At 39.4% G+C, this 12,814-nt stretch overlaps 1 protein-coding gene across 1 annotated transcript in view; it reads right to left on the bottom strand.

Annotated features, from left to right (window-relative positions):
- Nucleotides 1-12,594, bottom strand: part of GBP7 (guanylate binding protein 7) — a 34,606-nt gene extending 22,012 nt beyond the window's left edge. The window contains exons 1-6 of the mRNA XM_081307687.1: nucleotides 12,414-12,594; nucleotides 11,362-11,457; nucleotides 7,895-8,090; nucleotides 3,866-3,993; nucleotides 983-1,092; nucleotides 413-609 (exon numbers count right to left, since the gene is read on the bottom strand). Coding sequence (XP_081163813.1) covers nucleotides 413-609; nucleotides 983-1,092; nucleotides 3,866-3,993; nucleotides 7,895-8,084 — 625 coding nt within the window. The 5' untranslated portion in view covers nucleotides 8,085-8,090; nucleotides 11,362-11,457; nucleotides 12,414-12,594. The remainder of the gene's footprint in view (nucleotides 1-412; nucleotides 610-982; nucleotides 1,093-3,865; nucleotides 3,994-7,894; nucleotides 8,091-11,361; nucleotides 11,458-12,413) is intronic.
- Between the last annotated feature and the right edge of the window lie 220 nt (nucleotides 12,595-12,814).

Raw genomic sequence — 12,814 nt, forward strand, 5'->3', positions numbered from 1 at the left:
ATATTTTTAAAAGTAATTCCTTATATTTCCTGTGATTCTAGGTTTACTCATATCTAGTGTGATAAACTCTTTTCCTCAAAATACAAGAAGCAGTAACACTTCATAAGTAATATATGAGCCTTAGAAGTGGTAGCATTGACTGTAATCCTCATTATTTTTCATTGTACTATTGTTCTAACATACATGGGTGCAACAATGAGGCCTAAATTTCCTTAGTGAATTTAAATTTGGGCCTCTGAAGATTTTTATAAAATAAACATAAAAATCATGGTCACTTGTCAATCGTCAATCATCATTAGCAAGGGCCTCAATCCATTCGAAAATAAACAGGTATATCAAGCACTAAAAGACAGGGCTTAGTTAATCCCACTTCCTTATTGAGCCTCCCCACACCAAGGCCACCCTCGGATACCTGAAATCATCTTCAAGGCGTTCTCCAGGTACTCGTCTTCTGTGATGGGGTGTCCATCCAACTTCAGTTCCAGCGTGAAATCTCGAACAGTCCAAACAAAGTCTGGAAAGAAACTTACAAACTCAGAGGAGTCCTCTACTTCATCTGGTGTGGGGTCAGACTTTGCCCTGATTAGTTTTGTTAGTTCAGTCACATAGCTGGGATCTTAGCTAAGGAATGAGAAGCACCACAATTTTAAGATCTCCCTTAGAAACAAGTTTTATAAATATTCTTTTCTCCTCATGTCCATTCTTTTTTAATATATATATTTTTAGTTGTAGATGGACACAATACCTTTAATTTATTTGTTTGTTTTTTGCTTGTTTATTTATTTATTTATTTTTATGTGGTGCCCGGGATCAAACCCAGTGCCTCACACATGCTAGGCAAGCACTCTACCACTGAGCCACAACCCTGGCACCCCATGTCCATTCTTACTCAATCAAGACAATTAAGTTAGAAGAAAGAAGAAACAGCCTGAGTTGCCATTAACCTCAATGAGACATAGTTGTTTGGTTCTTGGAAGGATACTGTAGCTGCTCCAGGGCATGTTGGTCGATGATGCCCATGCTGTTGTAGACAAATGTGCTGCTGAGAAGCACAGCCAGGGCAAAGATCCAGGAGTCATTCTTAGGGTCACCCTAGAAATCACATGGGAACGAAGAATTTAGTAGTCCACTCTTCATTCCATCATTTATGTAGTTTTCATTCCTTCTTTTTTTGTGTGTGGGGAGGATACTAGGGATTAAACTCAGGGGCACTCGACCACTGAGCCACATCCCCAGTCCTATTTTGAATTTTATTTAGAGACGGGGTCTTAGCACCTTGCTTTGGCTATGGCTGGCTTTGAACTCACCATCCTCCCGCCTCAACCTCCCCAGTACTGGGATTACGGCACACACCACCACTCTTGGCTTCATTCCTTCTTTTAGCTATACTATTTCTGAATATAGGGGAAATAACAAAATTATAAAATAATGCTAAATTCAAATCTCTTTATTGATATTTATATTGGTCTCTCTCAGAATATTAGTTTGTTTAGCTATGAAGGCAAATGAAGGTCATTCTCAGTGTGCATAAAATATTTTTTAAAAATGCCTAGAACATAGATGTCCTGTAATATGTGAGCAATTTGTTATTACAAATTTCATCGTAGTCCTGGTTATACTAAGGATGCAAGCACTATCCAATTAAGTTGAACAACCCTTTTTTTGACATCGGACAAAATGCCAGACCTGCATTTGATTTTTGTAGATACAAAGTTTCCATATGATAGTCCCTGCTCATAGGAATATCACCTTATGAAGGCAAAGATACATGTAACAACATATAAACACAGCTCAAATGATAATCTGTGAGGAGAGGAAACCAAAGTTATTTAAAAAGAAAAAGAAAATAGCAGAGTGGAGAGGCCCATGAATGTGAATAATTGCTCTGGGAATTCAGAGCAAGAAGTCATTAGCTGAGGTTTAAAGAGCTGATAGAATATAGAATTGTGGAGATGCAGGGGTCCAGCAAGTGGAAGGACCAGCAGCAGCAAGTTTCACTGGTTAGAACACAAGTTTCTTTTATTTCACTGAAGCAGTGAATGTGCAGGCCAGAGTGAAAAGAGGCCTGAAATGAGATAACAGCAAGACTTAAAAGGCTTTGAAATAGATCCAGATCCTGTTACAAGTTCTAACATCAGCCATCGGTTTTGCTGCCTTCGGGTTATGTTTTATACTCTTGAAAACTGCAATTAGATGTAAAGAAAGTGTTTTATGCAAACTACAACATATTACAAATCAATGAGATTCAAACTAATATAAATTAGGAGAAAAGACTGATTGCAACTAATAATGTAAAGATGAATTACCTAAAATTTTACCATTTGCTATATTTTTGTTGGATCTAACTCATGCTTTTAGACGGTGAAAATTTCATCCAGAGCTCAGAGACCTGGACTAAAATCTTAATGATAAAACTGAAGATTATTAAAATGGATTCCTTCACCAAAAGGCTATTTTCATGGCCTCTACCTTTAAAGGTACCAAACCCATTGACCCCACAGGTGAGAGCTTTCTTCAGGAAGCTTTCCCTAACTCTCATGGCTGGATCAGTTTCCCACTTTTTGCATTTCTTTCCTTCTACTGATTTCATTCCATATTTCTTGTCTCTACAACCAGGCTCTAAGTCTTTACCTTATTAAGTGATATATTCATAGTACTTAGCACAGAGCCCTGGACTTCAGCTATTTAATGTATATTTATTAAATTAAATTGCACATCTCAGTATTAAAAATAAAAGATCTGTCCTAATTTACCGAAGTAATGGTTTGGATACGGGGTGTTTCCCAAAAGCTTATGTGTGAAATAATGCAAGAAGGTTCAAAGGAAATATGATTGGGTTATCAAAGACCTAATATTCTCTTTAATGTGCACATGCTGAGGTGAGGAAGGGCAGAGTGGACAGACATAACTTTTCTATGTTCCTATATGAATACATGAGCAGTGTAACTCCACATCATGGACAACCACAAAAATGGGAAGTTACACTCCATGTATATCTGGTATGTCCAAATACATTCTACTATCATATATAACTAAAAAGAGCAAATAACAATTTAAAAAAAATAGAACAACTGGGGCTATAGCTCAGTGGTAAAACACCCCTGCGTTTAGTCCCAGTATTGGAAAAACAACAGTTACAACAACATAAAGCCCGTTAATATTCTCTCATAGAGACAGAAAATATAGAGAGGTTCAGTTTATATTTCATGATACAAGTTTTTGATAATAAGATGTGTTGGAATTAACCTGATTTTTGAATATGAAGTTTTTGTGTTTTTGAAAGAAAATTATTACTTCTTTAAAGAAAAAAAAAGAAAGAAATGATTAGGTTATGAGAATCTTAACCAATCAGTGAATTAATCCCCTGATGGATAACTGAGTGGTAACTGAAGATGGGTAGGTTATGGTTGTAGGAGGTGGATCCCTGGGGGTGTGTCTTTGGTGTGCAAATCTGTATTTGAAGAGTGGAGTCTCCTTCTCTGTTTCCTGATCATCCTGTGAGCCACTTCCCTCTGCCACATCTTGCACATGGTGTTCTGCCTCACCTCCAGCTCTGAGGAATGGAGCTGGCTGTTTATGGAGTGAGGCCTCTGAAATTGTGAGTGCCCAGATAAACTTTTCCTCCTAAAATTGTTGTTGTCAGGTATTTTTTTTCACAGCAGCAAAAAAAAAAAAAAAAAAAAAAAAAAAACACCTGACTCAAACAACCAAGGTATTTTAAGTTGCTAGGGAAGTTTGAGGAAATGGAATTTAGCCTCCTTATTCCTAATTGAATTGCAAGTACAGGAATATGACATGGTAGTCAAACTGAGGTGACCCATTGAATGGCACATGAATAAAGAGTACAGCACATTCTCTGCCTCACCTTTTCCACATCCCCCAGGCCCTCAGTGTCCAGGAGGACCAGAGTGTGGTTTGGCTTGCTGGGGTGGGGCACACACCACATCCAGATGCCCTTGGTCTCAGCCCTCACTGTGGAGCCCAGGGGGAAGCCTGTGAGGGAAGAGGAGAAGACAACAGAGAGTGAAGCTGAGAGGTAAAGCTGCCAGGGGTTACAGGGGTTAAATCTGTAGGAATGTACAGTGTCGAGCAAGGTAGTGTTTGCTAGTATTTCACAAAGATAAATAATCCACGTGTTGTCTGTCTTTCTCAAAAAACCCCTTCATGCCCCAAATTCACGTTATTCTTTCAAGTGCTCAAATTATTTCACATTAAGAATTAGTGTAAAATCTCTCATCCTGTGCTGTCATCCTATGTATTTTTATCTGACCAGGAAGAGCTGCAGTGTCCTCTGGCTGCAAGCTAAGTTCAACCAGTTGGAAACACCAGTGGGAGACCAGAAGGCAGGCATGTGTTCCTCCAGCTTCCATTGCGCTGGGCCACAGTGTCCCAGGGGCTTGTTCCTCTACCTCAGGTCACTGTTCCTTTCCTGTAGGTCCATCCAGTAGTTCTTCTCTTTGCCACGCCATGGCATCCACTCTAAACTCACCTCCTCAGTGTACCAGAGGCCACTGCTACTGCCACTCACTAGGTTCTTTATCACACTTGCTGGATTCCTTTACCCACAATCTGACCTTGGAAATAGTTCCTCCATTCAATGCTCAATTACCCTGTGAATGGGTGCTATGGGTTGGATCCAGAATGTCTCCAAAGACCCAAGTGTTTAAGTCTTGGCCCCCAGTTTGGCACTACTGGGTGGAACCTTTAACAGGTGGGGCCTAGTGGGAGGACTTCACATTATTGGGTATGGGGGAAGGGGTGCCCTTAAAGGGGATTGTGGGATCCTGATCTCTTCCTTCTTTCTTTTTGTTTCCTCTTTGGTTTGCCATGAGCTGAGCATATTTCTGATTTTCCAGTAGCTGTTTGCCATGATATGCTCCCTAACCACAGGCTCAAAGCATCAGGGCAAATCAATCATGAAACCTCCACAACTATGAGTCAACATTTTATCTCCATCAGTTTAATTATCTCAGGTATTTCTTATAGTGATGGAAAGATAATAATTTGGTCAGCTGTGGCCTGCGAAGACCTGTACTGAAACATTAGCTTTTGCAGGTTTCCTCTCCCCTTTCTCCCTCCTTATTGAGTTTTTTTTTTTCTTTCTCCTAAGAACTGTGCTTCATTGCCCCATCAGGAGGATATAAATGAAGGGAAAGCAGGAAATACCTGTGACACCTGTTGACTTTCTTTACAAACAGTTAATCCCACAGGAGAAAGGATTTGAAGACTAGTCCTGGAACCAGTGGCTGATATGACCTGTCTAGCAGTCCAAGACTTTGACCGCCTGCATACAGTAATGCTTCCTTCCTTCAACTGGGAATAGAAAGGAAGTGACAAAAATTACTAGAGGATTGTTTCAGCATGACCTGGGCCATCCCATTTCCACAGCCTCTGTGAGTTCCATAAATAGGTAGGAAGTCTACAATTTCTTATATGATGGTAGCATCTGATTTCTGATTGGTATGGAGTAAGCCTAACTCCCAGCCTAACTTTAGAGAGGACAAAGTGTGGTGGGAAATCATCACTCTCAAGAATCCAAGGTATAATAAAAGGAAAATGAGTCATCCACAAAGAGGGAAATAATGACCTGGTTTTGCTTTTGAACCTCGACTGGAAGTGAATCAATTTCTTTCTGTTATTATTATGACACTATGATGTGGAAGGTTGGAGAGTCACAGTTGAGATGTTTAAAGTACTTTGGAACCATAAATTCCTTTAGCAGATTATTGGCAATGATCTCATTGTTGCTTGATGTTGTTGTTGTTATTACAATAATAATAATTATTATTATTATTGTTGTTGTTGTTGTTGTTAGATGGACAGAATGCCTTTATTGTATTTATTTTATTTTTATGTGGTGCTGAGGATTGAACCCAATGTCTCACACATGCTAGGTAAGCGCCCTGTCCCTGAGCCACAGTCCCAATCCACTTGATGTTATCTTGAGTAGAAAATAAGAATAATACTGCTGAAACTTCCTTTCTATTATCTGTCTCTTAGGGTCTCAACTCTTTCATCTCTCAAAATATGGCTTATTAATTTGTTTCTTACAGGTAAGAAAAAAAGTGTCTTTCCTTGATTGATGAAATCAGGACAATAATCCCATTTACAATAACTTAAAAAATAAAAATACTTTGGAGTAAATCTAACCGAGGAAGTAAAAGCCCTCTATAATGAAAACTATAGAATGAAAGAATATACAAGAATGGGAAGACAAAATGCTTTGTTTAGGCCACAGTGGAAGAATGGCCAAAAGAGAAGAGGGGAGGGGCTGGGGATGTGGCTCAAGCGGTAGCGCGCTCGCCTGGTGTGCATGCGACCCGGGTTCGATCCTCAGCACCACATACCAACAAAGATGTTGTGTCTGCTGAGAACTAAAAAATAAATATTAAAAATTCTCTCTCTCTCCTCTCTCACTCTCTCTTTAAAAAAAAAGAAGAGGGGAGAAAAGCAGAGAGGGAAAATGGAAGGAAGGCAGAGAGGGGGAAAAACAGAACAAGGGAGGGGAGGAAGGAGGGGTGGAGGGAGAGACAGACAGAGGGTGTGGGGGACCCCAGAGATTAGAAGACTGTCTTTTGTGAACTGAGAGACAGATAGAGGGTGTGGGGGACCCCAGAGATTAGAAGACTGTCTTTTGTGAACAAGTTCACATAATAGGAAATATAAATTTCCAGGTGCTTGCCTGTATTTATAGTGAGATAGATAATGTACAACTATCCAGTTCATAGATCAGTAAGAGTTAAGAGTTTGTCTTCTGTTACCAATTATTTTCAGGATGTGTGGAAACCTAAGAAAAAGAATGTAAATGGCACAAAAGTATGAAGACATATATGGAAACTGAAATCCAGAAATTCCACTTCTGGATATAAGGCACAGGAGAAGTTTTTGTACATGTGAACACCAGGATATAAATATAAGAATATTTATAACTACCTTATTCATTAAAGATAAAACCTGGAAATAACACCACTGCTCATCAACAACTAATGGATAAATAAACTGATACAAGCATACTCTAAAGTACTGAAAACAAATAAATTACAGATATGTGTGACAAACAGAGGATGCTCATAAACTTCTTGTTGAGCAAAAGAAGCAAGACACACAAGGATACATACGCCACAGTCCCTTTTACATAAAAGTCAAAACAAAGTTGAACTAAGATATTTTGTAGACTGAATAATAGACTATAGAAACATTATTTAGAAGCAAGAGTAGAGTGTCCCCTGAAAACCCAAATATTGATAAGCTTTGGTGAGAGTATGAGAGGATATGATTTGGGCTTTTGAATGTTGGTTAGGTTTTATTTCCTGATGTGCATGGTGATTATATAATTGTTCACTTTGTATTTATTAACTACATTGTACTCTGTTATAGTTTGCATGATACAAAAAACTAAGCAAAGAGAGCAGCATGTTAATTTGTCAAAGATTTTCTATGAAATAGAAGAAAAAAATTGACTGGTAGCTCAATTTGGACACTGGATATGAAGAGATCCTATTGTGCATCCTTCTGCCCATCCATTTTTTTAAGGACATACTTAATTATATTTGCATGCTACATAAAATGGCCATGTTGCTTGGACAAAAGGATTCAGATAGGGGAAAGGGAGTGATTGCTACAGCTCAACTCCTGAGAAGGTGAGAGTGGATGGCATCAGGAAGAACAGTGAAGCAGATATTTTGATAAGATTGGGAAGCTCTTTATTAATGGACAAAAGAATGAGATAATTTTGGATAGGTGAGAGGTTATAAATATGCTGCTAAGAATTAGAAATTTTCCTTAGTGGAAAGGATTGATTAGCCTCTTCCTTAAGATGACCCTAGAAAAAGTGAGATCAACTTGTCCAATTTGTAGTTAGAAGCAACTTCCCTTGCCCCAGGACCACACTCACCATGGTTCTGTCCTGCAAGTTGATTCATAAGGTAGGATTTCCCCGTACGATATGTCCCTACAATGGCCACCACCACCACAGGTTGACATATCTTGTCAAGAATCCTCAAGGCTTCTGAATTCACTGTCAGTTGCTCATTCCAGTTTTCCACTAAACAAATGGGGGACTTCATGGTAGATTCAGATGCCATGGTCACCTGTAACTCAGAAAAGCCACTCAGTGAATCCCAGGATCTTGACGTCATCTCTGAAGGCTATTGACATGCACTTTCATGTCAATTCTCTGCTTGTGGAATGTTTATATTAACTTTCTAAATTTTGTATATTTTTAAAAGAAAAAAAAACATTATCTAGCATGTCAAGTTCTGGTATAGATGACTTATATACATTATCTTTTATTTCCAATACAGACTCAAAAAGTGTGGCCTGCCAAGAGAAAGAAATACCAGGGATAAAAATAGGGATGGAAGAAGTCAAATTATTCCTGCTTGCAGATCATATGATCTTATACCTAGAAGATGCAAAACATTCCACCAAAAGACTGCTAGAGCTAATAAACATATTTGGCAAAGTAGCAGGTTACAAAATTAATATACAGGGGCTGGGGATGTGGCTCAAGCGGTAGCGCGCTCGCCTGGCATGCGTGTGGCCCGGGTTCGATCCTCAGCACCACATACCAACAAAGATGTTGTGTCCGCCGAGAACTAAAAAATAAAAAAATTCTCTCTCTCTCTCTCCCCTCTCTCACTCTCTCTTTCAAAAAAAAAAATTAATATACAGAAATCAATAGATTTCCTATATATAATAATAAATCTGCAGAAGAAGAAATCAGGACAACAATCCCATTTACAATAACCTAAAAAAAAATACTTTGGAGTAAATCTAACCAAGGAAGTAAAAGACCTCTATAATGAAAACTATAGAAAACTGAAGAAAGAAATTGAAGAAAACCCAGAAGATAGAGAGAATTCCCATGTTCATGGATCCACAGGCCTAATATTAATTAGAATAATTAGAATTAATTAATTATAAGAATACTGTGAAAATGGCCATACTACCAAAATGATATATGATTCAATGCAAATCCCATTAAAATACCAATGTTATTCCTCATAGAACTAGAAAAAATAGTCCTAAAATTCATTTAGAAGATAAAAAATCCAGAGTAGTCAAAACAATTGTAAGCAAGTGAAAAAATAAAGCAATGCTAGAAGCATCACAATACCTGCTTTAAATTGTACTTAGAGATATAATAACAAAAATTGCATGTTAATGGCATAAAAGCAGATACACAGACCAATGGTACAGAGAAGACACAGAAACAAACACCCACTGATATGGTCATCTTATCCTTGACAAATGTCAATACCAAAAACATAAACTGGGGGGCTGGGGATGTGGTTCAACCGGTAGCGCCTGGCATGCGTGCGGCCCAGGTTTGATCCTCAGCACCACATACAAACAAAGATGTTGTGTCCGCCAAAAAGTAAAACTCAATATTAAAAAAAAACACATAAACTGGGAAAAAAAGACAGCCTTTTTAACAAATGATGCTGAGGTAACTGATTATCCACATGTAGAAGAATGAAACAAGACCCTTTCCTCTCATATTGCACAAACATCAACTGAAAATGCACCAAAGACCTAAGAATTAGACCCAAAACTGTAACTCCTATAAGAAAACATAAGATCAACACTTCAGCATACAGGCACAAGCAATGATTTTCTCAATAGGGCCCCTAAAGCTCAGGAAATAAGGCCAAGAGTTAATTAATGGGATGACATCAAATTTAAAAGTCTCTGACCACAAAAGGAAACAATTAAGAATGTGAAGAAAGAACCTACAGAATGGGAAAAAAATCTTTCCTAGCTAATCTTCCAACAGAAGATTAATATCCAGAATATATACACTGAAAAACAAACAAAAAACCTAACTAATAAATGGGCAAATCATCCAAACAGACGCTTCTAAAAAGAAGAAATATAAATGGCTAATGAATACATGAAAACATGGTCAATATAGTTTTTAATTAGGGAAATGCAAATCAAAGCTACACTGAGATTTCATCTCATACTAGTCAGAATGGGCAGTCATCAAGAACACAAATGCTAATAAATACTGGAGAGGATGTGAAAAGAAAGGAACACTTTTACACTGTTGGTGGGACAGTAAATTAGTACAATCACTTTGGAAATTAGTATTGAGGTTCCTCAAAAGATTGGTCATAGAACCACTATGTGAGCTAACTATACCACTTCTTGGTATTTACCCTGAAGAATTAAAGTCAACATACTGTAGTGATACACCCATAACCATGTTTATAGCAGCACAGTTCATGATCCCAAACTATGAAACTAGCCTGGGTAACCATCAACAAATGAACAAATAAAGAGAGTGTGATATATATGCACACTGGAGATACATTCAGTCATTAAAATAAATGAATCATGTCATTTGCAGGAAAATAAATAGAACATGAGACCATTAGGTTCAGCAAAATAAGTCTAACTGAGGAGGTTAAGAGGAGTGCTAGGGAGTTAAATTGACCAAATTATATTATTATATTATATGTATGTACAAATATTTAATAATAAATATCATCATTATGTACCACTATAATGCACCAATTTAAAAAATGTGGAGAGAGGTCTGGGGTTGTAGCTCAGAGATAGAGTGCTCACCTAGCACGCGTGAGGCACTGGGTTCGATCCTGAACACCATATAAAAATAAAATAAAGGTTTTGTGTCCACCTACAACTTAAAAGATAAATATTTTTTTAAATGTGGAGAGAGTACTAGAAGCATTGCCTGAGATTTTTCAGAAGAGATTGAGGAAAGCAAAGCACAGATGTCAGAGCCCTGAGAACGTGAATATTTTTAGGTAAGTAGAGGCAGAAAGAGAAATGGTAGAGATGAACACTGGTTAGAAATATTATTAGGTATTACAAAAGAACTTCTTCTCTCATTAAGTAATATGTTTTGAGTACTTGCCACATGCTGGATACTGTTCTAGAGATCCATTATCAACGAGCTTACTAAGTGAATGCAAATTGCTATCTCAAGGATCTCTGTTCCAGTGGGGAAACAGATCCTGAACAAAATAATCAACCTTAATCTGATAATGAGAAGTCCTCAGAAGAACATAAGCAGGGAATAAGGTAAGGCCTCCAGGAAAATGAGAGAAAATGCAGGTTCTCGTGGACTGTGTTGAGGGCAGGTATAGGAATAAGTCAGGAGACCACTGAGGACAGGAGGAGGGAGCACACTTCCTCTGCCTGCTGCCTCTGCAGAAAGAGCAGCTGAGCTGGGGGGTGGGAGGGGTACAGAGCCCTTGTCAAATGCCAGAGGACTCTTCCCAGTGGCCTCCATGGTCTTCCTGCACATTGCAATGCAACCCCAGAATGGAATTTGCTGTTGTTTTTAGCTGAGGGACAAGTTCATGGGTGGCAGGTCTGCAGCAAACTCACCTGGCAGGGGCTCTGCACGTTCTCAGTTGTCTTTATTCACTGCTTGTGATTCCTCCTCAGCTGGCTCCTCAGAAAACTAACCTGTCTTCTTAGGAGCTGAAAAGCAAACAGGGTATTACAACCAGTCAAAAAGCAAGTGAAAATAAATAGAACTGAAATCGAAACTACAAGCATTTCTTCCTGCATTAACCATTGAGGTTTCACACTATTCCTGAAGAAGCAGGAAATGGAGTCTGTGAGATGAGGTGCAGGGTTGTGGGGAAGTTTGCAACCTCAAGGACCAGAATCTGAAGATGCTCTGTCATTTCTCACAGATCAGCACAACTTTCCCTGCCAAAGAAGCTACCATTAAATCAGATGTTGGCACAATACCACATCAGTGATGGGGTCACTGCACTCCCCAGGGTACCACCCCACTCCTGGGCATTCTGAGTCTTCTAGGAAATGGATTCACTGACTTGCACAGAGCCTGATGGGAAAGCCCCTCATCCTTTTGGGACAGGAATATATACTTGGGGAGAGTCAGTGGGTGGGGCCTTATGTGCACTGAGTGGTCTGCATGTGGACAATGTACACCATCTCCAGGCCACCCTCAGAGGCTCCCCTTTACACACTTGCACCACCTGTCAGGGATTGTGCATTTTAAATGGAAGAACTTTTAAAGTTGTGACTCGATAACAGATTTCATTGTTGGAAAATGCTCACTCCAAACCCTCCCCAGTACCACTGAAAAGAGAAATAAATTGTTTTGGAATGACAGAACTTTCTTTTCATTTCTTTAGGGCCAAAGATCTCACAAAATCAAAATTGACAGACTCTGATAAAGAGGTGGGCACAGAGAATTTGTTCATAGCTCCTATGTCACAGTAGAAAACAGGATCCACCCAAGACCTCAGCATCCACGTGTCTGTCCCTGGTGCTTGCCAAGGACTAACACCAGATCAGAATGGGGGATTTTCATCCAGTGCTGCTGGATCCCTAAGCCTCTGGGATCTGGACAGCTGCCTACATCAACAGTGCTCTCCTCCTGCCTCCCTCCCTCCACTACTCACCTGTGGTGAAGCAGTGACCTCCCAGATGGAGCAGCAGAGAGCAGCACTTCCACAGCTGGCACCAGGGTGTGTCCCTGCAACAGCACGTGGCTCCCTGGTCTGCCAGCTGGACCCCACACTCTCCTCTTTTTTCCTGTTTTCTGTAGGCTTTCAGGGAAAGAGAAACTGCACTGGTGGCCTGACATGATCCTGCTCTGATTAGGGAGTGAAGGTGACTCCCCCAGGCCAGTCTATTTTCCCCTTTTTCTCTTTTTTAGTGTTCCCACTTCTTCAAAACACTCATCTGCTGTCAGCTGCCATTCTGCTCCTATAGCCTAAGCTGTCACAATCACAATGGTGAAAATTTGTAGATGAAGCAATAATCTAGGGCAGCCAGCTGTTGAAGGACAGCATGGAAATCT

The sequence above is a fragment of the Spermophilus citellus genome (genome assembly GCF_964194105.1).
Source record: "Spermophilus citellus genome assembly, chromosome: 9".
NCBI classification, from domain to species: Eukaryota; Metazoa; Chordata; class Mammalia; order Rodentia; family Sciuridae; genus Spermophilus; species Spermophilus citellus.